The sequence below is a fragment of the Arabidopsis thaliana genome, assembly GCF_000001735.4.
Source record: "Arabidopsis thaliana chromosome 1 sequence".
Classification (NCBI taxonomy): domain Eukaryota; kingdom Viridiplantae; phylum Streptophyta; class Magnoliopsida; order Brassicales; family Brassicaceae; genus Arabidopsis; species Arabidopsis thaliana.
In genome coordinates, this window is record NC_003070.9 from 3,826,274 (window position 1) to 3,852,098 (window position 25,825).

Sequence of the window (25,825 nt, forward strand, 5' to 3'; positions counted from 1 at the left end):
AATTAGTGACATTGAACGATTTACAAGGGATTTTAAAAGCTTATAAAAAATGTAAAACATGATTTACAATCGTTTTAAAGCATAAGTAAGTGGCATAAAATGATTTACAAGGGATTTAAAAAAGGTTAGCATGGTTTACAATCGTTTTTAGCATAAGTAAGTGGCATTGAATGATTTACAAGAGATTTTAAAAGCTTATAAAAGGGTAAAACATGATTTACAATCGTTTTTAAAGCATAAGTAGGTGGCATATAATGATTTACAAGGATTTTTAAAAAGGGTTAGCATGGTTTACAATTTTTTTTTAAGTATAAGTAAGTGGTATTGGAATGATTTACAAGGGATTTTAAAAGCTTATAAAAGGATAAAACATGATTTACAATCGTTTTTAAAACATAAGTAAGTGGCATAAAATAATTTACAAGGGATTCTAAAAGTGTTTGTATGGTTTACAATCGTTTTAAAGCATAAGTAAGTGGCATTAAATGATTTACAAGGGATTTTAAAAGGGGTTAACATGATTTACAATCGTTTTTAAAGCATAAGTAAGTGTCAAAGAATGATTTACAATAGATTTTAAAAAATGTTTGCATGGTTTACAATCGTTTTTAAAGATAAGTAAGTGGTATATAATGATTTACAAGGATTTTAAAAGCTTATAAAATGGTAAAACATGATTTACAAGAGTTTTTAAAGAGTTTTAAAAGGATTTACAAGGATTTTAAACCTTTGTAAATCCTTTTAAAACTCTTATAAGTCTTTACAAGCATTTTTTAACTCTTAGAAAAAAAATTGTAAGTACTTAAAACATTTACCTTTTTGAACCATTTGTGAACTTTTACAAAAGATTTTAAAAAAATTTACAAGATTTTTTAAAAGGTTTTCTTATAACTTCTTTTAAAATCTGTTAAATACTCTTGTACATCTTTTAAAACCCTTTTAAAATCCCTTGTAAATTTTTTAAAACACTTTTAAACCCTTTAAAAATCATTAAAAAACTCTTGTAAGTCTTTTAAAGCCCTTTAAAATCTCTTGTAAATCTTTTAAAACCCTTTTAAAATCTCTTGTAATTCTCTTAAACCCTTTTAAAATCTCTTGTAAATCTTTTAAAATATTTTAAAACCCTTTTAAAATTCCTTGTAAATCTATTTCCCGCCAAAAAAAAAAATTTTACAGGAAAAATGTTTTAGAATTTTTTTTTTGACGGGAAAAATGTTTTTGAAAAAAAAAATTGGCGGGAAATTTTATTTTGGAATATTTTAGGCAAAAAATATTAATATTTCATTTTGTTAACCTAAATCAATTTACAAATAAGGGTAAAATGGTTATTAAAAAATTTAAATAGAGTATAAATGAAAATAGTAAATAGAAAAGGGTAGAATTGAAAAGGGGTACTGTAAAAAAGACATTTCAAAGAATTTTTCCTAAACTAAACTAAACTAAAAAAATTGAACACACATCTCTACATAACAAATAAAGATTAGTATTATGTATAAAATGATTAAAGTTGCACTATAAAATAGACAACAATCCAACTTTAATAAATATTTAAAACTAAAATTTGATCTGTGTTGCACCAGCACAATTATAATCTAGTTAATAAACAACATAAAATAATCAAAGTCCTAATTCGAATGGAACTATACTAGCGTTAATCCACAAATGTCCCTGTAGAAGTTTTTCCACTGTAAAACTTGTAGCTTCATTAAGGGTGATTGTGTGATATCCTTTCCAACCGACTCTTTTACTTGTATCTGCTCCTGGACCCGTATTTTTGTATTCACCATAGTACAAGGTCGATAGGGTTCCAATATCAGTTATGTTTCATGGAGTCCAACCCGCTCGATCGATGACATCGTCTATAAACGACTCCATGAATACTACTCTCGAGAATGCACGCCACGGACGTCCCAGAAACGTCTTTACAGTTCCTTTAATTGGAGTGAGGTCAGAACTTGCACTGATGTTGCATTTCTGGAACGAAAATCCCGAAGTTGCAGTATCTTCCTCGCGAGATTGAGCAGTCAAGATGTTGGTTTGTCCTATCCCCGGTTTACGTGCCTCGATTTGGCAATATTGAAATACCGCAGCTGCCCGTCCGAAAATGAAATCGACGGTTCCCGTAATATAACAATCTCGGTAGAATTGTCTACCCGAATATGCATAAAGGGTGTCTTGATACGCGTCGATCCTGCAACGATAAATGATCGTCATATCAGTGCTAATACGGAGAGCCACGGCCTGCCGCTTCTCTGGCCCAGCTGTGTTCCGAATACACAAATCTTGAGCCATAAATCCACTCTCATCTACAGCTGCACACAGATCTCAACATCATTAATATAGAATTACTTTGTATAATAAAAAAACCCGATAAGATTAATGAACAACATCATTAAGATAAAACGATAAGATTGATAAAACGTTTCAACAGAGTACAAAGTCATGGAGGTTCAAGAGTGGCAGAATCCAAACGTCTCCAAAAGGAACCGCCGGTAATTTCCGGGATTATTGATCAAAATTGTGTCAGGTTCGGCGATTTTTGACAACGGAAAAGGGAAGAAGTGTGAAAACTGAAGACAGGTGGAAGAAGAAGATTCTGGGACGGAAGAAAAACAGGGTGCTTAAGATGGGTAAGGTGGAGTAGTTCTCACTGGGCGACGAGTTGATTTCTGATTCACGAAAGTTAGGCAGAATCAAAAATCAATCTGATTTGGTAAAGGAACAATTTTCATCAGATAAATGAGTTGTTGGAACGGAATTCTCAGGTCTAGGGACGCTTTAGGAGTAATGATTCTATGGTTTTAAGGTTTTGTGATTCTAAAATACGTTTCTTGCAGGCTGTTTAAACAGGGAATTCTAAAACTCTCTGAAGGTTTCAAGTTTGAGGGAAAGTCTGCAGTCTCATGTTCATCAGAGGGTTCTAGTTATAAAAACAGGTTGTAAGGTAGTTTCTCTTTCAACCAGATCATGACAAAGGATAATGGATGTTGAGTTTGCTGGTTGGCTATGTAAGTAGCAGGTTTACTTATACAGAGGGTGTTCTGTATGGAGAACAGCAGTAAGGGTTCTTAATCTTTGTACATTAATCAGAACAAAAGGCTCATGAAACATTTGAGATAATGGCAGGTTGTTGTATCAACAAGCATAGTTCAAGGAAAGGACTTTATGTGTTGAGGTGACTTTTGTTTTGGGTTGTTCAGTGACATGTTCACACTAACACAAGAAGTAGTACTATGTTCAGGTGAGCTTTCGGGATATTTATCAAAGACAATTGGTTACAGCAAAGCTTGGATAGACAACAAAGGTGTTAGACAAGACCAACAAGAGTGTTCTTGCATAATGATAGGATAGGATTCAACAGTTACTTAGACAAGCTATTGGTTCTGACTTCTGCGAGGAGAGATTCTATGTTATGACATAATGCATGAATCATGATGACAAACTGATGGAAACAAATAATCAGCTGGAAGGAAATGATGAGGCAAACGACTCAGGGTTCAGATCTAGCTACCAAAATCACATGTCAATACACATGATCATCTAAGTAAATTTTCACAAGTGTCTTTTCAAACAGTTGAATGAGTATGCAAAAGATGATGAGATAACATGTAAAGTTATTGTGGTAGCTGAATTAGTTCCAGTTTATGATTAGACACATCATCAGAAACATTATTGATAAAGAGGAAAATGACTTACCAAGTGTTGCGGAGTCGAAAGTCTTGATGCCATCAACGCCGTTCAAATCGCCGCTGAGGACCGTCAAGTCTCTGCCGTCGCCAACGAGGGTTAAGTTAGTTTTCTTCTTCCCGATACGAATAACTTCCTTGTATAACCCTTCTTTGATGTAGATGACAAAAGGCTTCACACCATTCTCTGGAGCTGCTGCAACCGCTTCATTCACCGTGGTGAAGTTGCCGCTGCCATCCTTGGCGACAATCAAGTCGGCTTTATCCTTCAATGCCTGCAAATTATGTTTAAGAGAAAAAAAAATGAAATAGTTAATAAAACATATGAAAGTCAACAATAAACATATGAAACATATGAAAGTCAACAATAAACAACAATTCAAAGATAAAAAAAAAAAAAGAACGAATCGGAGTTTTAGGCTTCAGATATTTGAGGTATTATCTCAAAAGACAAATATATAATAAAACAGGAAAATTAGGTTTTTACAGTGAAACAAACTCTGTAAGAACATGGTTCGTCGGAAGTGACAACCCAAAGCTCAGATCTGATGGATAAAGTTAAATAACTTGTTCATATTTCAACAATGGTGATATTTGTTTTGCTAACACAAAAAAATTGAAGCTTTTCTGCTAATTAGAGAAAGTTGGGGATTATTTCTTTAACAACAAAAAAAAGTTGGGGATTATTTTGATCATTTCCCATTGTTGATTTGTTGTCCATAAGTTTTTCATTTTCTAATCGATTTCTGTTTTCAAAGCTGGAACTTTATTAGTTATAAACGCTAGAGAGCCTAAAAGTTGGATTCGCGGATACAAAACAAAAAAAAATCGATTAGCGGACACACAAACAAAATAAAGGTTTTCCTAGTTACCTGATCGGGCGTGGAGATCAAACTTGCTGGAGGAGCCACCGTTGCCCCAAGAAACAGTGAGGCTATTACGAGAAAACTCAATACTAAGAGCTGCATGGTACTGGTCATCGCCATTAGGTCTCTAATTCTCTATCTCTCGAAAATAAAAATCAGCCGAGGAAGTGTAACTGAAGAAGAGAGAATGAGATGTTGCAGAGTAGAACTTAATTTTGTTATGACTTTTGAGTCTTATAATTACTTCTCATACATATAGTTTATACAGATTATATATACCAAGTTTAAACGCTAGTGGAACGTCTATATATCTCTGCATGCATGCACGAATAAGGAATACATCCTATAATTGTCCATCCTATAATTGTCATGATTGAATGGTCCATGACGACAAAATTTCCTCATATGAGTGTGAACGCATATAGATAATACAATATTAATTAACAATAAATATTAAACCAGACACGAAACCAAATGTTTGTGTTGTTACACTTAACATATATGTAAGTATATTGAAGTACATGTTCTCAGCATTTTATGGCTTTGTATGATGTTAGAATAAGAAATGTACGTATAAATGACTTTTTCTTTTTTGGTCAAATGTATAAATGACTAATGAAATTCATTATTCATTGACCTGAGGTTAGGTGGACCACTGATCTATATATAGTCACGCTCACTGCAGTGCCAGGATCAACATATATATATAAATAATAAATTGCATAAATAAACATAAATTATAAGTCAACAATGTAGTTAATTGCATAAATAAGAAACAAACAAAAGTTATAATTGACAAAAGAACAATGTAGATGATGTTATGGAGCTTTTTACAAAAAGGTAACCAACATTTTCAATGAATTATGTAAAAATAAACTTGGTTCTCAATTTTTTTGATACCTCTATCTCTAACATATGTTGCCAATCAAATCGTATTTCTTATCCAATCAGAGAATTATAAATATTCTTGTCCATATTTATTATGCACTTACACTATAGTCCTCTTTTTGTGTGTGGTTAGATGGATGGGCTTAAGATCTAACGGCTATAGAGGTGGGAGTAAATCTCACTTAATTAAATAGTACCGGAAACACTTGATAATTCATTCAAAAATATTTCCTGACTTTTAGGGTTTTCTATCGATTGAAATTGAGTTAAAAATCCCTAATTCCAAAGCTACTCTGATTTTGTAAAGTGAAAGCTATATGCCACAGAGCACTCGAAGAAGAAGCTAGACTATGGAACGCAGAAGGAGAGATTAGGGAGCTATTCAACTCCATCTCAGTATCTTGTTACCAAATTTAACAAACTATCTTAAAACGGAAAACACAGTATTAATGGAGGTAGATGCGACTATAAACTCATAGTAATTGCTAAATTAAAAACTTACCTATAAACTAAAGTTGCAATTTAAACAAACAATATACGTAGTCTGGAGCCTTAAATTAGCCAAATTATCTGTCTTTAGAAACGTTATTAATTCGGTATTTTTGATTCACACCTCTTACCATATTTACATGTGACAATTAAAAAATAAAACTTGCTTTTTCAGAAAATTATAAAATCTAAATATAAGAATTGATACGTATTTATAATTGAGCATATTGGATAAGAATAAACATCAATCACTCTTTCCACTAGACGAATATCTTACGTGGCAACAGCTGTACCGTTAATAATGACAGTTTTTAGCTGTGTTTATGAATAATTAATTACCCGCCAAATCACTAACGCTTTAAAAAAAACAACAACTTTAAGAAAACAAATAAATAAATAAAAGAGTATCAAAAGGCGTTCACCAAAAAAGGTACAAAGTCCTTTGGGAGAAGATATCATCAAAGAGAAAAGCCCTAATTAAATCTCTCATCAATGGCGGATTTGGATAAACTCGAGGGTGGAGGAGGAGGAGGAGCCGTCGTAATCGCCGACATTAGAGCCGATGAAGGCGGAGGAGCGGTGGAGGAGAGGGAGAGGTTAACGGAACTTGAAGGAATTTCTGTGTTGGATTTCGATTTGCTTTGCTCAACGGTTGCGCTTCAGACTCAGGGGAAATGGAGGAAGCTTGAGAGCTCGGAGGGAGAAGATGCGACGGAGGATGATTATGGCGGTGGCGTTTTACGGCTTTGGGAAGGCGATGTTATGGATTGCTTTGAAGATCGTCATCTCTGTATCGAATCTGCTTGGTATTGGGTTTTCTCTTCTCATATCATTCTTTAATTCCAAAAGCATTTTTTTTTTGTTCTCCAGAAATTGAAATTCATATAATTTACTGTAATTAGAGCAATTGAGTTCTATATGTGATTATAAAGCAAGAGACTTTTTTTTGTTTATCTTGTTTCAGCTGTCCATGCTACAGATTCGGGAAAAACATGACAAGGACTGGTTTTGGTTCTTGCTTTCTTCAGGTATAATATCCTCTTAATACAGTTGATCTCTGGCCTTTTGTTTACCTTCGTTCTTGTGTTGCAATCATTGAAAGATACTGACTTTAACTGTATTTTGTATGTGTCAGGGTGCTGTTCATATGATTCTTATTGCCGGTTTCTTATTCAATGTTGTTGCTTTTGCTGTAACTAAGAGGCACTGCTTTCTCTATCTGGCTATTGCTTTCGTTCTTTTGATTGGATCCTACTTGGGTTTCTTCCGTATGTTGATAAGAAGGAAGTTTAATATTAGAGTAAGCACATTCCTTGTTTTTTTGTTTCTTTTCTATGGAGTGTGTTAAGAATGTTATTTGTCTTCTTTTCTGCATCATGACTTTTGGATACTCTTACTTTTGATAGGGTACTGATAGTTTCTTGGACGATTTTATCCACCATCTCGTATGTCCATTCTGTACATTAACTCAGGTGTGTGTTATTCACAGATCATTCTCTTGCAAACAAGTTACATCCGTTATGTCCTTTTGGTTCATTTTGCTTGTGATGTGATGTGATGCAGGAATCTAAAACTCTGGAGATGAACAATGTTCATGATGGTATCTGGCATGGTCGAGGAGACACTCTATGTATAGGCGGCTATTCCGAAGGAAAAGCTTTTCTCGAGCTGCATTCGCCTCCAGTTATTGCCTCAACAATGTCATCATCTCAACCCTAACAACACACAACAGAGTTCATTCACAGAAACCGCAACCAAGTTCTGTGGCCTCCATAGCAATCTGCATTGGTGTCAACATCGGCTTATGGCAATTGATTTGCTCAACAGTGTAAACTGATTCATGTCAAGAGAAAACTTTCATGTTTAGTTTTGGAAACTGTGGTATATAGCAAACATGGAAGTTTGATAGAAATGTCCTGTAAGGTTCTAAAAGGAGAGAGGCTAAGAGGCCATTTGTATGCTAATAGTGAATCAGTCCAAGTTACGTATATACAGCCACCTATTTGGGTCATCCACCACCCATCTTGTGGAGTTTTTTAGTATTGAAATACAAGACATCATGCTTGTTGATCGTCCAGTAGAAATCATAAACTGCAGAATAAAAATGAATAGACTAGAAACAATGTAACAATGTATTTTGTGTGGTATTTTGGTCTTGTTCAGTTCTGTTCCCTAATCAAAATCAGACAAGAAAAGCAAAAAGGGGGAAAAGAAGGCAATTAGATACACAAAGTCATTCATGGATGTAAACACTTTATTCATATCTTCTTGGCCATTCTCAGGCAACATGTTTCAGTGTTTTTGTTCACTGTTCTTTGGTTCAGAGAATAAACAGGCGGTTTATAACGGAAACCAACCGCGTAAATACAATCTATGTAGTTAGAATGAACCAAAATCCATGACAATAAAAAGCAAAAGACAAAAGAATGAAAGAAAAAAACAAAAGGAACATAAGAACATGTACTTTCTTTCTATGTTCTCTCATCTAAGATGTGTAAATTGTTTCGACTCCTATGATGATAACAAACAAAATTTCAAAAAGATGGAACCTTTCTTCGCCTACGGCGCCATCAGACCATCCACCGTATAAGAAAGAGACTTAGCCCAGTCGGTTTTCAACACCATTGTTTGCAACGTGTGCATCACATCATATCCTGGGTCAAGTTTCCGTTGCCAACCCTGTAATCAAACCAATTACTTAGTTCGAAAGTAAACTTAATATCTCTGGAGTTATAAACAGTTTTTGAATCAAACAAGGCTATAGAAACCATTCTCTAAGCTAAAAACAGTTTTAATGGCTACAGCTTTAAGCTCTGGTTCTATAATAAGCTTAGCTTTCTTTAGTTCTTTTTAAACCTTCCATCAAACTTAGCATGATCTAAAATCTACACTAAAATTTGAAAGTGGGGACGATTTTGGCTCACCTCGAGAACTAATGTTGTCACCATAACAGTGCACACATTCCCATCAATATTTACTCTATGACGTCTTACTTTCTCAAGTAATTCGTGCATACAATCTGCTGGATGTACTAAATCTCCCTCAGGGGTTCCCCAGAATTTGAATGCTTCCTCTACTTCCTGTCAGAGTATAGATTATTAGCCATCACAAATAAAAGAACTTTGAAAGATATCTTCCATATATTTGACAACTCAAACTGTTTTTCCGAGGTACAAAGAACCTTAGAGCAAAGATAGTATTACCTCGATAAAAGCCTCTGGATTGGGACAATTCTGCTTTCTTGATAATTTAAGTGTTCGTTCAGCAGCAGTCCGGCCATCTCTACGCGCAACCGCCTTGAAAAAGTCAAGTAAGTTCTCTCGGTCATTCTTTGCAAGTTCTGCAGTCATTCCCACATCAAGGAAAACAATGTGAGGCTTCTTCGTTTTGAAAAGGCCTCCACGGGAAGCCTTTTTCCGGACAAGGATATTTCCCGGATGCATGTCAGCGTGAATAAAGTTATCAACCTGAAGTAACAATTCACTTGAGATTAAGAGCATTGATGAAGCGTATATCAGTTATACAAAAGATACAAAGAGGTTAATACCAAGAGCATCTTCAAGAGGGCATGGGTCCCGATGTGAGCCAATCTAGTCTTAATCCATTCATGTCCTTCCATTCCATCAACATAACGTGCCACACTTTCTCCATGCTCATATGTCTCCACCAAAACAGCAGGATGTACAAGAGGATACACAGGTTTAGGGAAAGAGACATCCTTCCATCTACGGAAGTTATATATGAACCGACTCAAATGTGAAGCTTCCCTCGCGAGATCAACTTGAGACAACATGAAGACACCAAACTGTTGCACACTCTCGTCCAATCTCAACCATTTCAAAGCTGGAATTAAAGTCGATATCTTTGCCACCAAATTAATTATCACAAAATCTCTCCTAATCGATTCACCAACACCCGGATGTCTAACTTTAACCGCAACCAGCGAAGACTTGGACTTTTGTCCTGGATACTGAAACCTTAAAGAAGCTCTATGTACTTGGGCAATACTCCCAGATGCCACTGGCACCTCATCAAACTCCTCAAATATCTCAGAAAGTTTACGACCAAATGCCTTCTCGATAGTTTTCTTAGTGTAGGCGAAGCTATGCTCAGGAGCATTACTGTGAAGCTTTGAGAGCTGTGAACACAAATCCTTGGGGAATAGATCAGGTCGCGTGGCTGCCCATTGACCCCATTTGATAAAAGCAGGACCTGCTCTTTCCAGAGTTCGATGGACCATCTCAAGCCATATTTTCCTAAAACGAGGCCCACATGATTCCACAACCAGCCCCATCAGAATAGTAGGAGTAAACAAACAAGCTATATAAAAAGCCCTCCCAATCAAGATAAAACCCTCTATAACCGAAAACAATAACGAAGACAGAAAGATAGGACCATTCTTAGCCCTTGTATAGAGAGATTTATCTGAAGCATAGTGATTTATCCCCGAACCAGGAGCTCTTTGTGCCCATGCTACTTGTCCACAAGTGACAGCAACGATCCCAGGTATTAACAAGTGCGAACGGGTAAGAGACAAGCTAAACGCCTGAGCAATGGTACTAATACGCTCAGAATACTTATAATGAAGCCTTCTCCAAGCAATTTGGGCATGATGACTAACTACATTTCTTGCAGGGGCAGTAGTATAACTTCGAGACAGATGATTACTTAAAAAACTTCCTTTGAGATCTCTAAAGGCAAAAGTACAATACACATTACTCGGAATCCTACCAGATGAAGAGTAAGTTCTGAGCTGAGGCGACCTTAGAGCAGCTGTAAAAGCAGTTCTATAGCTTCCCCATTGAGACACTCTATCTTTCTGGTTCGAGACAAGAGATTGTGTTTGCTTTCCAACGATTTTAGAGATCAAAACTCTGCAATAACAACAACAAATCAATGATGAGAAAGTAAGCAATAAGCAGCTAAGAGAGTATACAGAAGGATCCGATCAACATTAAGACGTATGAACCATTGAAACTCGTAAATGTCGAAACTTTACAGATAAAATGAGTCTCCGAGGAAATGGGAAACAAAAATCCGATCAGAAATCATGAAAGACCCACGAAAGTGGTTAAGCCCGTTTGATTAAACAAACCTTGACATAGCGACGAAGATGGTGAGAAACCAACGGAAAGAATATGCGAAAACAGGGCTTGTTGGGTATGGATCTCTAAAACGTTAAAATTGAGGAGCATTTTCTCATTGACTTGAGCTTTTGGGGACTAGTCGGTCACAGTCTACCGTCCGGCGTTAATTGGGTTCGAAGCTTTCTTCCCGGAGAAGACCTAAAGCCGATACGGAGAAGAGACGGAGGAAGAGAGAGAGAGATCAGGTCAGGTCAGTGATTTCGTTCGGAGAGAGAGACAGGCCCAAAAAAAGGAAATTGATATCTCGTGGGCTTAACGCTTGATTTAGTCGACGTGTGACATTGTCAAACCAAGGAATGATGTGAACATAAAAAGCCTTAATGTCGGTCTAAAAGACAGCTTGTCGTCAAAATTAAAATGTTCATTCCAAAGTTTTTTATTTTGTCTCCCTAAGTATTTATTAACTTGTCTAATTTTGATTTTGATTGGTCCACATATCTTTTTAATTTTATACTTTAGAAAGAAGAAGAAACAGAATACACAAAACATAGTTAAACCACATTAAGCTGTCTCGATCCCATTCCTTAGGGTGTCAGGTCACGGTCGACATAAAAACATCTTTTCCATCCAATATTTACCGGTTTCGTTTCACCGGATTTGGGCTCTCCGGCGACGGAGAATAGCCACCATCTCCGTAGGTCAGCTTTCTTTTTTTTTCTTCTCTTTCCTCTCTCTCATATCTCTGTATGATTGGCCGAGGTGTAGGGAGCTCTGGCCGCCGGCAAAAAAAATAGGTTAACTAAATTTGGTGTGTTCTCGGTTTTTGTTAACAGCAACGAGACGAAATTAGAGGAAATTGAATTGAGCTTTAAGGTTGATTGAAACTGGAATCTGGAAAGTTTGTCTTTTTGGTTATGTTTGGTTTTAGGATCTGTAATGAAGATTTTGCTTGTGAGGTTATTAAATGCAGCCAAAGGAATTCTATCACCAAAGGTTTATACTTTGATGATAAGAAAACAGAAAAATGAGCTGGGACTTTGTATTGCATGGTTTTGAAATAACTGATTGTTGTGTGGTTATAGGAAGTGGTGTTTGATATGGCGAATTTCTTTTGTGGTTGCTAATGCTTACAGCTCACTAAACAATTTTTAAGTTGAATTTGAATTGTTGATCAGATGTTTGCTACTGAGTTGTGTGATCTTTTGAATATCTGCTATAACTTGTATACTCATTCTTGATACACGAGCTTACATGTTTCAGAGTTTAGAAAGCTTTATAATGTGTGAACTACACTGTTGTGCATTTAGCTTCTTCTAACAAACTGTTGTAACTCACCGTTAAACCAAAACTAGATTCCTTTTCCTGTCTAAATGTTTAACTCCATGAATTGTTTAATGAACCCTGTAAATTTGATACAGAAAACAGTATACTTGATAGCTGAGGAACAAGAGAAGTGACAAGGGTGATTGAAAAGTTGAAGGACTCAGATGGGAAGCAGAAGCGGAGAACAAGGAAAGCGAATGGCGGAACTGAGCAAAAATCTTAAAGAAGGTGAGAGGATTCTGGAGCCCACACGTAGACCTGATGGTACTCTCCGGAAACCCATTCGGATTCGACCTGGATATACTCCAGAAGATGAAGTTGTCAAATATCAGTCCAAAGGTTCTCTGGTATGGAATCCTTATTCCCTCAACACTCTATTCTGTTCTTGGACTCATTGTTTCTCGTGGAAATGAATCGTTTAAATTTGATTTTTCTCAGTAGTCAGTACTGGTTGTGGATAGCCTGCTTTCATTATTTGTACCACCCTTATGTTCTTTGTTCGAGTGCTCAACAGAAATTGTTACCAAATTTTTGCTCTTCTATCTTGGTTTGAATAAGGGCAAAAATGTAGATAGAACATATCTTTTTTCTAATTTGTATTTCATTTGTAATAGATGAAGAAGGAGATGGCCTCACAAGGGCCTCCAGGTTATGAACCTGATCCAGCTCCTAAACCAAAGACTAAAGCTGCTAAGAGGAACGAACGTAAAAAAGAGAAGCGATTACAGGTATGTGTTTCAACTCAATTCATATGCTACTAGCTTGGTCTTCGGTTAATGGAACATGCTTTCTAATTATCACCTCTGCAGGCTACTGCAGAAAAAGCTAACAGCTCTGAGGATGGATCAGCTAGTAATGGATCCCAATCGGTGAATGTATTGGCTTCTGAAATGGAGGCTTTGGACGTTTCGTCAAATAATGATGTATGTGGGGGAGCACCTAATCCAGGAACCACAGGAGAAGACGTAGAGAAAAGAATCCGCGCACTTAAGAAGAAAGTAAGATTTCCATCTTTCTCAGTTGCTTTAATTAAAATAAGACATTCGAGAACCTTTGGCTTTGAAGATATAATCTCCACCGTCTAGATTCCTAATTGTGGCTGGTAAGCCGTAACAGCGTATGTTCCAAATGGTTTTCAATCAATTTTCTTCAGTTTACAGCAAAATTGTGTTTGAGGTATAGCAGAAATCTGCAGTCTAGCGGTTGTGTAATTGCTTCATTCTGTTAACATTTGCAGATCCGACTCACAGAAGCTCAACAGCAGAAGACTGCTTCCCGAGACCTAAACCCAGAGCAGTTAGAGAAATTCTCTAAGTTGGAAGAATGGAGGCAAGAACTCAAGGCTCTGGAGGATAAGGCGGCTTAACTTGCTGCAGCATCAACATGAATTGTCTAACTTTTAGGCAGGCTGCAGTTTCTCTCATGAAATTTCTGGAACCAATCCAAATTTGTATCAATGAAAAGAAGGCTGTTGTTACTTGTTAGGTTTTGTCAGATCTGATTAATGAACTTGGCGCAATGCCTGAATCTTCATGGGAATTGATTTCACATTGTGTTTGCGTTTGGTCCTAATCTAAAGAATATGATTCCAAACTGATGATATAATTGTAAAGCCGTTGTAGCAAACATCACTTGATCAATCATTCACTTCCATCTGCATACATGTAGTAACATCACCCGATGAAGGTGGAGTGCATGCTGAAACGGTGTAGAGTTCGATCCTAAAGCTTTTGTGAGTTCATGAAGATGTCTACGTATTTGTAGACCCAACGACATAGGTACATATACATACACATGTAGTCATATCTATGATTCTGCTTACATATATTATGTAACTCTTTTCTGTCTTATGCTCTAAGAGAACATCTCTACCATTAAAGTACATGTCAATACAGACCTTAAAATGTTAACCATTTGTATGCTTCCTGTTTCAGATTTATTTAATAAACATGCTTCATCTGGAAAGAGGAAGCCCATGGTGTTATGCTTAATTATGGATACCGTTTCTCATTTTGCTAATTGGAAGTTGCATTTACTGACTTTAATCAGTCATTGTCAACTTTATATTCACCTGATATGATATGCAAGTGTCTCTAGCTCGAATAGTTAATATATATCTAGGAGTAGTGGTTAAAATGTCTCATAGAGTCAATTATTATAAATCTTTCTGCATTATGCTTATGGAGCTTGCTTTTACTGAGTCCTTATCAACTTAATCTTCACTGGGGTGGTAACTGTTTCACGGTCCAATAGTTGGTCTTAAAGTGACTATTGTTTCTAAGTTTCAGTTCTCTGTAAATTTGTGTATAAAATAGGTCTTTATATTACATAATTTGCTTGTCATTTTGTATATAAGTACTTATTTATTATTGTAGGCAAATTGTGGTGGCGTGGACCATTTCCTGCAGTGAAAGAGGCAATGATTGAATGGACAAGGAAGAAAGGTTTCACAGTGTTGGTAACCTTATTAGTTCGTGTCATGTTCTAAGTCACATGAATCAGTTTTTTCTTACAACTTTTGAAAGTTCAACCTTTGAGAAAAATCCGGAACAGGTTGTGACTGATTTCGATGTCAGCAGTTAATGTTGTTAGTTGAGGTAAGCCCCACTTGGCTTTTAACAAGAAACATCATTTATATTGTTTCATCAAACTATGATCAGAAATAATCAGAGAATGAAGTTCTTCTTTATCTTTTTCATTTTCTTGTTCTCCTTCTTGATTCAATCTTGTTACTCTGACAACACAATCTTGAGAAGTCAGTCTTTGAAAGATGGTGATGTTATATACTCTGAAGGAAAGAGATTTGCTTTTGGATTCTTCAGCTTGGGGAATTCAAAGCTCAGGTATGTTGGGATTTGGTATGCTCAAGTCTCTGAGCAGACTATTGTATGGGTTGCAAATAGAGATCATCCTATTAATGACACATCTGGTCTGATAAAGTTCAGTACCAGAGGGAATCTTTGTGTGTATGCATCTGGCAATGGAACAGAGCCTATTTGGTCTACTGATGTTATTGATATGATCCAAGAACCTGCTTTAGTTGCGAAGCTATCTGATTTAGGCAACCTTGTTCTACTTGATCCTGTCACAGGGAAAAGTTTCTGGGAGAGCTTTAATCATCCTACAAACACTTTGCTTCCCTTTATGAAGTTTGGATTCACTCGTCAAAGCGGTGTGGATCGTATTATGACGTCTTGGAGATCTCCTGGTGACCCGGGTTCTGGAAACATTACATACCGGATAGAACGTAGAGGGTTTCCGCAGATGATGATGTACAAGGGTCTGACTCTTTGGTGGCGTACTGGGTCATGGACAGGGCAAAGATGGAGTGGTGTGCCTGAAATGACAAACAAGTTTATCTTCAATATCTCGTTTGTGAATAATCCAGATGAAGTATCAATCACTTATGGAGTGTTAGATGCTTCGGTTACAACAAGAATGGTGCTAAACGAGACAGGAACTCTGCAACGGTTTCGCTGGAACGGGAGAGATAAGAAATGGATCGGGTTCTGGTCAGCTCCCGAAGATAAGTGTGACATCTACAACCACTGTGGCTTTAACGGTTACTGTGATTCCACCAGTACAGAGAAGTTTGAGTGCTCTTGCTTACCGGGGTACGAGCCTAAGACACCTCGAGATTGGTTCTTGAGAGATGCTTCGGATGGGTGCACGAGGATAAAAGCAGATTCGATATGTAATGGGAAAGAAGGGTTTGCAAAGTTGAAGCGAGTGAAGATTCCCAATACATCAGCTGTTAATGTGGATATGAACATAACACTGAAGGAATGTGAACAGAGGTGCTTGAAGAACTGCTCATGTGTTGCTTATGCGAGTGCTTACCACGAGAGTCAAGATGGAGCTAAAGGGTGCTTGACATGGCACGGCAATATGTTGGATACTAGGACATACTTGAGCTCAGGACAGGATTTCTATTTACGCGTAGATAAGTCAGAGTTAGGTACTAATATACATATACTCTGCAACTTGTTCTGTTTCATTGCAACAAAGGTGGTAGCAATTTGATTTGTTTGCTTGTTTCAGCGCGGTGGAATGGAAATGGCGCATCGGGGAAGAAGAGACTTGTTTTAATTCTCATCAGTTTGATTGCAGTCGTGATGTTACTACTGATCAGTTTTCACTGTTATTTAAGGAAGCGAAGACAACGAACACGTAAGAAATTCTCTGATGATGATTTTTTAAGATTATATGTTTGCTTGCTTAGATCACAGCTAACAAATTGAACACTTTCACAAGTGCAGAGTCTAACAGGCTTAGAAAAGCTCCATCAAGCTTCGCTCCGAGCTCTTTTGATCTTGAAGACTCATTCATACTTGAAGAGCTTGAGGACAAATCAAGAAGCCGGGAGTTGCCTCTCTTTGAGCTTAGCACGATTGCTACAGCAACGAATAATTTTGCTTTTCAAAACAAGCTTGGAGCAGGTGGTTTTGGACCTGTTTATAAAGGTGTGTTACAAAATGGTATGGAAATAGCAGTGAAGAGGTTGTCAAAAAGCTCAGGTCAAGGAATGGAAGAGTTCAAGAACGAGGTCAAGTTGATATCGAAGCTGCAGCATCGAAATCTCGTGAGGATCTTAGGATGTTGTGTTGAATTTGAAGAGAAGATGTTGGTATACGAGTATTTACCAAACAAGAGCCTAGACTATTTCATATTCCGTACGTTTCAACATTTCCTCTATAGATTCAACTTCTCCCATTCAGGACGATCAGTGACTTCGAATTTGCTTTCCTGTTTTGTTTTCCTCCTTGTTGTTCTCATAGATGAAGAGCAAAGAGCAGAGTTGGATTGGCCAAAAAGAATGGGGATAATCCGCGGGATTGGTCGTGGAATCTTATACCTTCATCAAGATTCAAGGCTGAGGATCATCCACAGAGACCTTAAGGCCAGCAATGTACTTCTTGACAATGAAATGATACCGAAGATTGCGGATTTCGGCCTGGCTAGAATCTTCGGAGGCAACCAAATCGAAGGAAGCACAAATCGAGTCGTCGGAACATAGTGAGTTAATCTACTATATCAATCCATCCCCACAAAACTCTCCAATTTCTTTTTTTCAATCTTTAAGGTCGTTTCAATCTCACTGTCACAGTGGATACATGTCACCAGAGTATGCAATGGACGGCCAGTTCTCTATTAAATCCGATGTATACAGCTTTGGAGTATTGATCTTAGAGATCATAACCGGAAAGAGAAACAGTGCTTTTTATGAGGAATCTTTGAATCTAGTCAAACATGTAAGTAAAAACTTCTTCCTTTCTTTGACATAACTTGGGGATACAGAGGAGCAAAACAGAACATAAGCAAACGTTTGTTTCTTCGTCTTGTAGATTTGGGATCGATGGGAAAATGGTGAAGCTATAGAGATCATAGACAAATTAATGGGTGAAGAGACGTATGATGAGGGCGAAGTAATGAAGTGCTTACACATTGGGTTACTTTGCGTGCAAGAAAACTCTTCAGACAGACCAGACATGTCCTCTGTTGTCTTCATGTTAGGTCATAACGCCATTGATCTTCCATCTCCGAAGCATCCTGCATTTACGGCGGGAAGGAGGAGAAACACCAAAACTGGCGGCAGCTCAGATAATTGGCCCAGCGGAGAAACCAGCAGTACTATTAACGACGTTACTCTCACCGATGTTCAAGGTCGTTAAGAAGTGTATTCCTCTTCTTTATAATCTAAGAAGACTATAGGTATCAATTTATAGTAATACTTGTTATATAGAAAATTATGTGTTTAAAGCGTATGCAAACTTATTTGTATAAAGTTTACAAATACCTAATGAAAAGAAAAGTTAGCCTCATTATACAGGGGATTACATGGTTAGCTTCATTTCTTCTCTACATAACCCGACTTTTATCAACCACTAACCAACCATATTAATAATGATCTCATAAAAATCTTTAAATCAACTTAGAAAGTGCTCACCATAGGTTTGTTTTTCTTAACTTACCAAGGAGCCGACAAAATTGTCTCAAACTCAAACTCCACATCTTCAAGCTCTACATTGAGATCTTTTGCACATGACTCCATCTGACATATCTTTTTCCAGGCTGCATCTTTCTGTTCTTTTTCTGCTTCCTTTTGTTCTTTTAGAGCAGCTTCTTGCCTCTGCAGCTCGATAATCTTGTGTTTCACCTCAAGAATCTTTTGTTCCATGTCATCAAACTCTTGTTTAGCCTTGCTAAATTCATTTGTCATCTCCTTGTCAAAACCTTTTAGTTCCTCCATTATATATAGTTGTCTATCTTTGAGTGCTAACAGCTTGTCGATCCGTGATAATGGAGTTGTAACATTGAAGCCATGTTTCTCGAGCTCCGAAAATGAATCTTTAAGGCTATTTAGTTGGCTTACAGGAACGTCGGCTTCAAGATCTTTAAATTTCTCCAGTAACCCAAAATAAGTCACCATCATACCTATTGCATACCCTTCACGGAAATCTTGCTTAGTCTCAAACAATGGGCTGAAATGAAGACTGTGTGATACACTTTTGAAGACCTCCAGTGATTCATAAGTCTTCCAGACCGGTGACTTCTTTGCAAAAGGCAAAACCATTATTGTGTGTTTTGCATGGTTTTCCTCAGCATTAGAAGCAGAATTCTTCACCACATTGGGGGTCCGATCCGAGGATAACACTGGACAGATGAACGCATACACAACACAATGAGAAAATAAAGGCTTATCTACCAGTAATAGTACAATGAGACCATTGCAAGCGGGTCCTACATTCCAGAATGTGCAATGAGAGTTAAGACATACCAGTCTTATTGATGTATGAATTGAGCTTTAGACCTCCTCTTTTCCTCTTTCGAGTATAATATTTGATCTTAGGCTCCTCAGGCATCTGTGCATAGAAGTGTTAAACCAAAAGGAGAGCCATCTCAAAGATAAATAACAATCATAAACAATACCTTCTCTCGAGTTGACTCATTTCCAAAGCCATTCTTCATTGGCACAGGGGATACCTTTCCTTGGGTTTTGTTCTTTGTTGCAGTTACCCCCAGGGTTATAGGTAAACCAGATTCTTTTTTCTGGAAAACAAAGACCATAGAACAATTTCAGGGCGTAGAAAACAAACAAGGTTATAAAAGAATCCACTAGCAGGGTTATGACCATATACCACATCATCAGCCATCTCATTTCCCGGTGGTTCCTTTGTCTGCACATTTCTGTTGCCGTCTAAAGAAGTTTCTTTCTGGCGTTTTGGCTGAAAATGGAAATAACATAACAACACTTCAATTAATCCTCAAAGATGTCACACTAATTAAACCAAACCAACACAATGTTGCCTGCAACTAGTGATACAATTTACCTTTGTTCTTTTATGCCAAACTCCATCTTCCCACTCCATTGGAGGCCTAATATCAGAGTGATTAAATTGCGATGCCTCCTTTGTTGCCCCGAAACTTACCATGTACCTTCCCTCAAAGACAATTCCCCTGACCACACCTTGACGCCATTCAAAACCACTAAACGCCTCTACATGATCCAGCAATTCATACTTTCCAACAGATAAAGGAGGCTGCATAGGCCTTAGTCTTAGGGAATCAACAATTAAATTTTTCGATTCCCGGCAGCTATAGGACTTATTCCAGTACTTGACAAGAAACCTCTTGTCCTTCTCCAACTCCTTAATGACAATTACCGGAATCCAAGCACAATCAAATCTCAATTCCACCATTGTCCCGCAACTAAAAACAGACTTGACCAATTCCTTCAAAGACAAAAAACAAACATACAACAACGGATAAAGTTAACAACTTTTTCATGCAAAGGCGAAACGATTTCAAAAAAAACTCATCATACCTTATTATCAGGTCGGATCCATTTGAAGCCGGTCCAATCAAGATGAACCCTCAATTTCTTTTTCTCAAACTGAATAATGTCTGGTGGGCAATCGAAGTAAACCAAAAACTTCTCATCCTCCATTGTTTTTACCACCACACCAGTCCACCACCCATCTTTGAGATAAGCGTCGACCATCAAGCCTTCTACAAAAACGACGCCGTCGTTCACATCCTCCGACGGGACAGGACGAATGAACCTCTGATCGACGAATTCCGTTAAAGGAGCCAAACGGTGTTCATTGAGCTGCGTCAAGTAACGAACTTTAAGCTTATTGTGTCCTGATTTCGTTGGATTATCTTCCAGAATCGCTCTGTAATAAGACCCTTTTAACTCTTCTTCTTCAGAAAAAACTTCTACTTTGTCGTCTTTTCTAATGAATATCATCTGCTCCATCTCAAAAACCCTTGAATGAAAACTAATAACGGCTCATTTTTGCTCTGCTAACCCTAAATCTAAAAAAAGACTTTTCTGCTGAAACCCGAAAACCATAGATATGATTATATGAAGGAGACTTTTTGCAACCAAAACACAGTGCTACTGTGTCTGTGCTTAGTGTCGATATTCACGATACACATCGGGGAAAGTGTGTTTTCTTTTTTTCTTTCCCAATTTACTTTTCTTTTTTTTTGGCGCTTGAAATTATGAGAAAATGATTTAAGAAATTATCAGGCCCAAACTATCTAATGGGCCTAATTAAAAACGGTGTCGTTTCATAGGATCCTCATCACGAAGCAGGTAAGTAAAAATATATCTTATCTTCTCCAAAACTCTCTCTTCGATTTCAGCAATTGCAATGGCTTCCTTCACAACAACTTCTTCTTCCTCGCTTCTCCTCAAAACTCTTCTCCCCGTAAGCCACCTGAATCGTTTCTCTACACTCTCTGGTATCCGCGTTGGCGATTCATGGACTCCTCTGCTCCGGAACATCTCCACCGCTGGGTCTCGGCGTCGAGTGGCGATTGTGAAAGCTGCGACGGTGGATTCGGATTACTCGTCGAAACGGAGCAATAGCAATGAGCAGAGAGAGACGATTATGCTTCCTGGTTGCGATTACAATCATTGGCTCATTGTAATGGAGTTTCCTAAAGATCCAGCGCCAAGTAGGGATCAGATGATTGATACTTACCTTAACACTCTTGCTACTGTTCTTGGCAGGTTCGTTTTCGCTTTCTTATTGATTCTCTTCGTTGTTGAATTAGTTAACTAATAGACGACATTTACTTGTGTTGCTAATGGACTTGTCCTTTGATTGAATCCAATGTTGCGTATAGGAAGATTTGGTTTTTTGTTAGATTAGGGTTTTTGATGATACTTTAGGGTAAGGGTTTAGTGAGCTGAGTAAAGCTTTCAGCTTTAAATTTGCTCTGAAGTTGACCTAGTTCCAGAATTTGTTCTTAATATCAGGTGTAATCTTTAGCTGACTTGTTTTTCGTCTCTTGATATGTGCAAACTTATTGAACATTGCTGCATATTGAACACAAAACATTGGTGTCTGATTTGATATCTAAAACTTTGTGCTCTTTAGCGTAATTATGAATGAAATTAGGGGGAAGAATAGAAGCATCTATTTTTGCATATTTTCTTCAAGCTATGTATAAATTGTAGGTGATTGTGCATGGTTTCTGTTTGTTAAAAACTTGATGTGGACAGTGTAAGCTAGTAATGTATGTAAAAGGAGTGTACAATTGTGCAGAGCATTAGATTGGGACTCCTGACTAGAAATTTCTTGGTATGGCAGGGAACGAGTTTGTGTTACACAACTAATGACTAAAACTTTAGTTTATTTGGTGCTACTCTCTATTTTAGAGAACTTTGATTCCGGTTTACACTATCCTGCTGATGTGATAACCAATTAATGTACTTGTGTCCATTTTCCAGCATAACCAGTTCATCGTGTTTGCTTATTATATGTACTTGTGTCTATTTTCCAGCATGGAAGAGGCGAAGAAGAACATGTATGCATTCAGTACCACGACATATACTGGATTCCAATGCACCATCGACGAAGAAACATCTGAGAAGTTCAAGGGTTAGTTAGTGAGCAAGAAGAGCCTTAGTCCCCTTATTGAAAGTTCGTCGAAAACCTTCAAGATACTGATCGTTCTGTCTTTTCATTATTTTCACAGGTTTGCCTGGAGTTCTCTGGGTCTTGCCTGACTCCTACATAGATGTCAAGAACAAAGACTATGGAGGTAACCCATCAAAGCCTGATTTTAAACTTTCTAGGATCTCTCTCTCTCCCAGTATCCATGTTCTGATAATTGAATCGTTCTTTCTCGGGTTTAGGCGACAAGTACATCAATGGAGAGATTATCCCGTGCACATACCCAACATACCAACCAAAGCAGCGCAATAACACTAAGTATCAAAGTAAGAGATACGAAAGAAAAAGAGACGGTCCTCCACCTCCTGAACAGAGGAAACCAAGACAAGAACCAGCAGCCTCTGATTCCTCTTAAACTATAATAAGATAATGGAGTGTTTGCAAGTTTTGATCTTTTGGTTAGCACTTAGCTTGTTGAAGTCGTGTGTAAAATCGTCTAGTACCAAATGATGATACTGTATCATCACACCTTGAACAATAGCTATTGTTATGTTAGGATGAAATTCAACTTGAACCATTTGTTTATTTAGGTAATGTTCGGTTTTGGTTTGGTTTGATTCTTTGTCAACCACTGCTTTTTCCCCACGTTTTCTCAACACCAATTTCAGACAAGACAAAACAATTGTAGGGTCACACACTCGTCACCAACTCACCATCTACATCAGTCGTCCCTACCTTATCAACACATCACATGGAAATAATACACTACTCTCTCACGGACTTGGAACCAAACATTCCAAATTAGTTTAATCGACAGATCACTGCTCAGCTGAATCGTTTTCTCTCATCAACCGCAGAGAAAGACTTTCAAGATCATCCTTCAAGCTCTCTCAAATGGCCAACTTCTATGAGAATTACCAGAGTCCTTACGATTACAATCAGGTTAATAATCTCTACGATCAAAATCATTATCATTACAATCAACAGCAGCAGCAGCTTGGTTTCGAACCAATGAGTTATAATTATTACAACTGGAATGAATCTGAATCTGAATCTGAATATGTTGCTTACTCTGGTTATGATGATCCAATGAGTTATAATTGTTATAACTGGAATGGATCCGAGTCTGAGACAACCTCTGCATATGTTGCTTACTCTGTTTCTACCATGTCTGAGCCTAAACACTTGTTCTATGATCCGAATCTCTATACAACCTACGAATCTCCTCCTCAGTTTAGTATCTATTGCTCTGTAGCCTCTGCTCTTGACTTCAACGAGCCGGAATTCGATGAATACGATCCCACGCCGTACGGTGGTGGCTACGATGTTGTTGCAACCTATGGAAAACCTCTTCCTCCATCGGTGGAAACTTGTTACCCTTGTTCAACCGCTCCTCACGCTAAAGCTCCCTCTCCTCCTGAGATTATTGCTCCTGTTCCTCTTGGAATTTATGATGGTGGTCAAAAGAATGTTGTCAAGAAACGTGTGTCTTTTGCTGAACCGGTAGAAGAAGTCAAACCAATAGAAACCATTAAAGAGCAAGAACAAGAACAAGACGAAGATTATGATGAAGAAAGTGAGGACGAAGATGATGGTGATGATGATGATGAAGAAGAAGAAGAAGGGGATGAGGAAGCTAAAGAAGAAGAAAAAGATCACAGTTCAAGCTATGGAAATGAGGAATATGAAGTCGTAGATAAAGGAGAAGTGAAAGCTTTGTATGTTCCGTCTGGTTACGGATTAGAAGCGACCGATCTCTGTGAGGTTATATTTGGAGGTTACTTTCCTTGTGTGTTACGTAACAAAAGACGTCAGGAAGATGAACAAGATCGTGGGGCTGCTGTTTCTTGCTGGGAAAGCAACGATTCTGATCCGTGGAAGACAACTTCCGATCACCTTTTCGGGGATTCATATCCGTACGGTTACGAGAATCGGAGCGAAAGAAATCAGTTCGAGGTCTCCTCTTATGGTTACCGGATGTATTAACAACCCTAGTTATCATCAGTTGTGTCAATGTGAGGTAAGAACAACATTCTTTTGATTATTGATGAACCTGATTTTTTAGTATCTGTTACACAAGAGATGAGATTTACTGTTGTATAACGAGGAGGGGTTACTTAATAATAAAACGTCGCACGCAAAATCTATCTTCAACCTTTCTATTTGTAACATTCTCTTTAACACGTTTGTTTAAAATCTAAAATCTTTAAATACTACACTCGATGTGATAATTGATTACTGTATCCATCGTAATTATTATTGGTATATATACATTTCTTTGTGAAAAACACCAAATAAATGAAAGAATTGTATCATGGTATATCTAATATCTATCACTGTGAGTACAAGTGCAGAAGAAATTGTAGAAGTAGAAAAGTCAACGATAAAGATGAATTAGCTGAAGTTGAAGAACACTCTAATAAGTAATAACAAACAATGAACACCATGGGGGTTCTTGATTATCTTAAATGAAAATTAGTACCCGATTCAAAAGAATATCATTTTTTTGTGTTTTTGGAAACTCTTTTGAGACGTTAACATGTTGACTAATAAATTATGTGTAAATATACTTTTTTGCAGAAATTATTTTTGTGGATGTATAACTTGTTTACCTGAGCATGTAAGTATATGGAATTTTCAAAACTGTACTACGTATAGACAATATGCAAATACAGAAAACAAAACAAAATACCGTATTTACACGCGATATTAATAAGGTTCAATGACATGCTACTTCTTAACTAAAACAAAATTTAAAATGATTGATGAAAGCTTTACATGTGCGTCATGGAGGCTTAACTTTGTTTTGAGACGTCTACTTCTTTTTTTTTATTCTTATCCCTTTCCAATTTAGTTATATGTAGTATAATCAGATTAATTCACCATATATAAAACCCTTTTTCAAAAAAAAATAAAAAAAATTATAAAAGTATAATAATTATTGAGCTGTTGGTTATACTGTTTTAATTTCATCGAATACTTTCTCTGTTTTGTTTTAAATGATGATCCAGAGAATTTTGTTTATCTTATTTCAAGTGATGTTTTCAAAAGTTTAAATATATTTGATTGTAACCATTTATATAATAGAATATGTTTTTTACTAGTTGAATTAGTTTTATTTTAACAATTTATATATATAAAATAAACAAAATATTTTTTTTATTATTTCTTAATTTATGTGAAAAACTTTAGATATGATTTAATATGAAAAGATAGAATATATTATATACCAATCTTGTAAATTTATTCTAGAACTAAGTCAAAACCACTAACTTTTCTTTTGTGACAACTTTTTTATAAAAAAAATTTAACATCATTAGAACCACTAACTCAATTGTTATTATATTTGGTGAATTGATCTAATTAGTAGAAGGAATATATATGTCTGCACTACTGGAGAGAAAATGCCCCGTCCATTATGTTCTAAGCCTTTTCTAGATAACTTACTGAATCTAAAAATAGCATCTGCTTTTTGTCCCTACAAAGTTATATGGACAAACTAAAGGAATGAAAGAGTTCGATATACCCAAATGGGGATAATATAATTTTTTCATCAACTTTAAAAGTTCAAATAT

The 25,825-nt window shown here is 36.9% G+C and overlaps 8 protein-coding genes and 1 long non-coding RNA gene across 17 annotated transcripts; 5 read left to right on the forward strand and 4 right to left on the reverse strand.

Annotated features, from left to right (window-relative positions):
- Positions 1–1,577: 1,577 nt before the first annotated feature.
- On the reverse strand, positions 1,578–4,795 carry AT1G11370 (Pectin lyase-like superfamily protein). Its single transcript, NM_101010.2, has 3 exons — positions 4,559–4,795; positions 3,697–3,961; positions 1,578–2,312 (listed from the first exon to the last, which is right to left on the reverse strand). Exons 1-3 carry the CDS (start codon positions 4,670–4,672, stop codon positions 1,825–1,827), a joined length of 867 nt encoding a protein of 288 aa, NP_172604.1. The 5' UTR covers positions 4,673–4,795; the 3' UTR covers positions 1,578–1,824.
- Positions 4,796–6,289: 1,494 nt separating this feature from the next.
- AT1G11380 (PLAC8 family protein) lies at positions 6,290–8,189 on the forward strand. Its single transcript, NM_101011.3, has 5 exons — positions 6,290–6,735; positions 6,894–6,957; positions 7,065–7,229; positions 7,336–7,401; positions 7,493–8,189. The coding sequence occupies exons 1-5, from the start codon at positions 6,422–6,424 to the stop codon at positions 7,646–7,648; spliced, it is 765 nt and encodes a 254-aa protein (NP_563889.1). The 5' UTR covers positions 6,290–6,421; the 3' UTR covers positions 7,649–8,189.
- On the reverse strand, positions 8,159–11,403 carry AT1G11390 (Protein kinase superfamily protein). Its single transcript, NM_101012.5, has 5 exons — positions 11,025–11,403; positions 9,477–10,803; positions 9,133–9,396; positions 8,854–9,009; positions 8,159–8,608 (listed from the first exon to the last, which is right to left on the reverse strand). The coding sequence occupies exons 1-5, from the start codon at positions 11,030–11,032 to the stop codon at positions 8,489–8,491; spliced, it is 1,875 nt and encodes a 624-aa protein (NP_172606.3). The 5' UTR covers positions 11,033–11,403; the 3' UTR covers positions 8,159–8,488.
- Positions 11,404–11,420: 17 nt separating this feature from the next.
- On the forward strand, positions 11,421–14,945 carry PYM (partner of Y14-MAGO). 6 transcript variants are annotated; one of them, NM_001331983.1, is made up of 6 exons: positions 11,476–11,714; positions 12,435–12,686; positions 12,954–13,067; positions 13,149–13,337; positions 13,577–14,117; positions 14,715–14,945. In NM_001331983.1, exons 2-5 carry the CDS (start codon positions 12,504–12,506, stop codon positions 13,703–13,705), a joined length of 615 nt encoding a protein of 204 aa, NP_001322144.1. In that variant the 5' UTR covers positions 11,476–11,714; positions 12,435–12,503; the 3' UTR covers positions 13,706–14,117; positions 14,715–14,945. The 6 variants fall into 6 exon arrangements, with proteins under 6 accessions (NP_001322145.1, NP_849639.1, NP_001322144.1 ...); NM_001331982.1 differs by lacking the exon at positions 14,715–14,945 and adding an exon at positions 14,274–14,536; NM_001331981.1 differs by lacking the exon at positions 14,715–14,945 and having other exon boundaries at positions 11,421–11,889; positions 13,577–14,163.
- AT1G04847 lies at positions 14,560–14,898 on the reverse strand. Its single transcript, NR_138786.1, has one exon. It is a non-coding gene; the product is annotated as an other RNA (long non-coding RNA).
- AT1G11410 (S-locus lectin protein kinase family protein) lies at positions 14,604–18,206 on the forward strand. Of its 4 annotated transcripts, none has more exons than NM_001331985.1 (7): positions 14,604–14,936; positions 15,096–16,297; positions 16,381–16,509; positions 16,599–17,012; positions 17,118–17,355; positions 17,447–17,591; positions 17,685–18,159. In NM_001331985.1, exons 2-7 carry the CDS (start codon positions 15,358–15,360, stop codon positions 18,009–18,011), a joined length of 2,193 nt encoding a protein of 730 aa, NP_001320418.1. In that variant the 5' UTR covers positions 14,604–14,936; positions 15,096–15,357; the 3' UTR covers positions 18,012–18,159. The 4 variants fall into 4 exon arrangements, with proteins under 4 accessions (NP_001320418.1, NP_001320417.1, NP_172608.3 ...); NM_001331986.1 differs by having other exon boundaries at positions 15,100–16,297; NM_101014.4 differs by lacking the exon at positions 14,604–14,936 and having other exon boundaries at positions 14,980–16,297.
- Positions 18,188–20,683, reverse strand: DUF2 (agenet domain protein (DOMAIN OF UNKNOWN FUNCTION 724 2)). Its single transcript, NM_101015.2, has 6 exons — positions 20,165–20,683; positions 19,671–20,072; positions 19,479–19,565; positions 19,270–19,389; positions 19,118–19,202; positions 18,188–18,993 (listed from the first exon to the last, which is right to left on the reverse strand). Exons 1-6 carry the CDS (start codon positions 20,597–20,599, stop codon positions 18,308–18,310), a joined length of 1,815 nt encoding a protein of 604 aa, NP_172609.1. The 5' UTR covers positions 20,600–20,683; the 3' UTR covers positions 18,188–18,307.
- Positions 20,684–20,946: 263 nt separating this feature from the next.
- MORF9 (plastid developmental protein DAG) lies at positions 20,947–22,951 on the forward strand. Its single transcript, NM_101016.4, has 4 exons — positions 20,947–21,361; positions 22,138–22,235; positions 22,333–22,398; positions 22,493–22,951. Exons 1-4 carry the CDS (start codon positions 21,000–21,002, stop codon positions 22,663–22,665), a joined length of 699 nt encoding a protein of 232 aa, NP_172610.1. The 5' UTR covers positions 20,947–20,999; the 3' UTR covers positions 22,666–22,951.
- AT1G11440 (uncharacterized protein) lies at positions 22,928–24,462 on the forward strand. Its single transcript, NM_101017.3, has one exon. The coding sequence runs from the start codon at positions 23,145–23,147 to the stop codon at positions 24,234–24,236; it is 1,092 nt and encodes a 363-aa protein (NP_172611.1). The 5' UTR covers positions 22,928–23,144; the 3' UTR covers positions 24,237–24,462.
- The last annotated feature ends 1,363 nt before the right edge of the window (positions 24,463–25,825 follow it).

Coding starts and splice junctions, on each gene's coding strand:
- AT1G11370 (NM_101010.2), bottom strand. CDS start 4,672: ATGGCGATGACCAGTACCATGCAGCTCTTAGTATTGAGTTTTCTCGTA. Junction 3,962..4,558: donor TGATCTCCACGCCCGATCAG/GTAACTAGGAAA, acceptor CATAATTTGCAG/GCATTGAAGGATAAAGCCGA. Junction 2,313..3,696: donor TTTCGACTCCGCAACACTTG/GTAAGTCATTTT, acceptor ATCTGTGTGCAG/CTGTAGATGAGAGTGGATTT.
- AT1G11380 (NM_101011.3), top strand. CDS start 6,422: ATGGCGGATTTGGATAAACTCGAGGGTGGAGGAGGAGGAGGAGCCGTC. Junction 6,736..6,893: donor CTCTGTATCGAATCTGCTTG/GTATTGGGTTTT, acceptor ATCTTGTTTCAG/CTGTCCATGCTACAGATTCG. Junction 7,402..7,492: donor CATTCTGTACATTAACTCAG/GTGTGTGTTATT, acceptor GATGTGATGCAG/GAATCTAAAACTCTGGAGAT.
- AT1G11390 (NM_101012.5), bottom strand. Junction 9,010..9,132: donor ATCCAGAGGCTTTTATCGAG/GTAATACTATCT, acceptor ATACTCTGACAG/GAAGTAGAGGAAGCATTCAA. Junction 8,609..8,853: donor TGACAACATTAGTTCTCGAG/GTGAGCCAAAAT, acceptor GTTTGATTACAG/GGTTGGCAACGGAAACTTGA.
- PYM (NM_001331981.1), top strand. CDS start 12,504: ATGGGAAGCAGAAGCGGAGAACAAGGAAAGCGAATGGCGGAACTGAGC. Junction 12,687..12,953: donor ATCAGTCCAAAGGTTCTCTG/GTATGGAATCCT, acceptor CATTTGTAATAG/ATGAAGAAGGAGATGGCCTC. Junction 13,338..13,576: donor TCCGCGCACTTAAGAAGAAA/GTAAGATTTCCA, acceptor TAACATTTGCAG/ATCCGACTCACAGAAGCTCA.
- AT1G11410 (NM_101014.4), top strand. CDS start 14,992: ATGATCAGAAATAATCAGAGAATGAAGTTCTTCTTTATCTTTTTCATT. Junction 17,356..17,446: donor AATCGAGTCGTCGGAACATA/GTGAGTTAATCT, acceptor TCACTGTCACAG/TGGATACATGTCACCAGAGT. Junction 17,592..17,684: donor CTTTGAATCTAGTCAAACAT/GTAAGTAAAAAC, acceptor TTCGTCTTGTAG/ATTTGGGATCGATGGGAAAA.
- DUF2 (NM_101015.2), bottom strand. CDS start 20,599: ATGGAGCAGATGATATTCATTAGAAAAGACGACAAAGTAGAAGTTTTT. Junction 20,073..20,164: donor GGATCCGACCTGATAATAAG/GTATGATGAGTT, acceptor TTGTCTTTGAAG/GAATTGGTCAAGTCTGTTTT. Junction 19,566..19,670: donor TTTGGCATAAAAGAACAAAG/GTAAATTGTATC, acceptor TTCCATTTTCAG/CCAAAACGCCAGAAAGAAAC.
- MORF9 (NM_101016.4), top strand. CDS start 21,000: ATGGCTTCCTTCACAACAACTTCTTCTTCCTCGCTTCTCCTCAAAACT. Junction 21,362..22,137: donor CTTGCTACTGTTCTTGGCAG/GTTCGTTTTCGC, acceptor TCTATTTTCCAG/CATGGAAGAGGCGAAGAAGA. Junction 22,399..22,492: donor CAAGAACAAAGACTATGGAG/GTAACCCATCAA, acceptor TCTCGGGTTTAG/GCGACAAGTACATCAATGGA.
- AT1G11440 (NM_101017.3), top strand. CDS start 23,145: ATGGCCAACTTCTATGAGAATTACCAGAGTCCTTACGATTACAATCAG.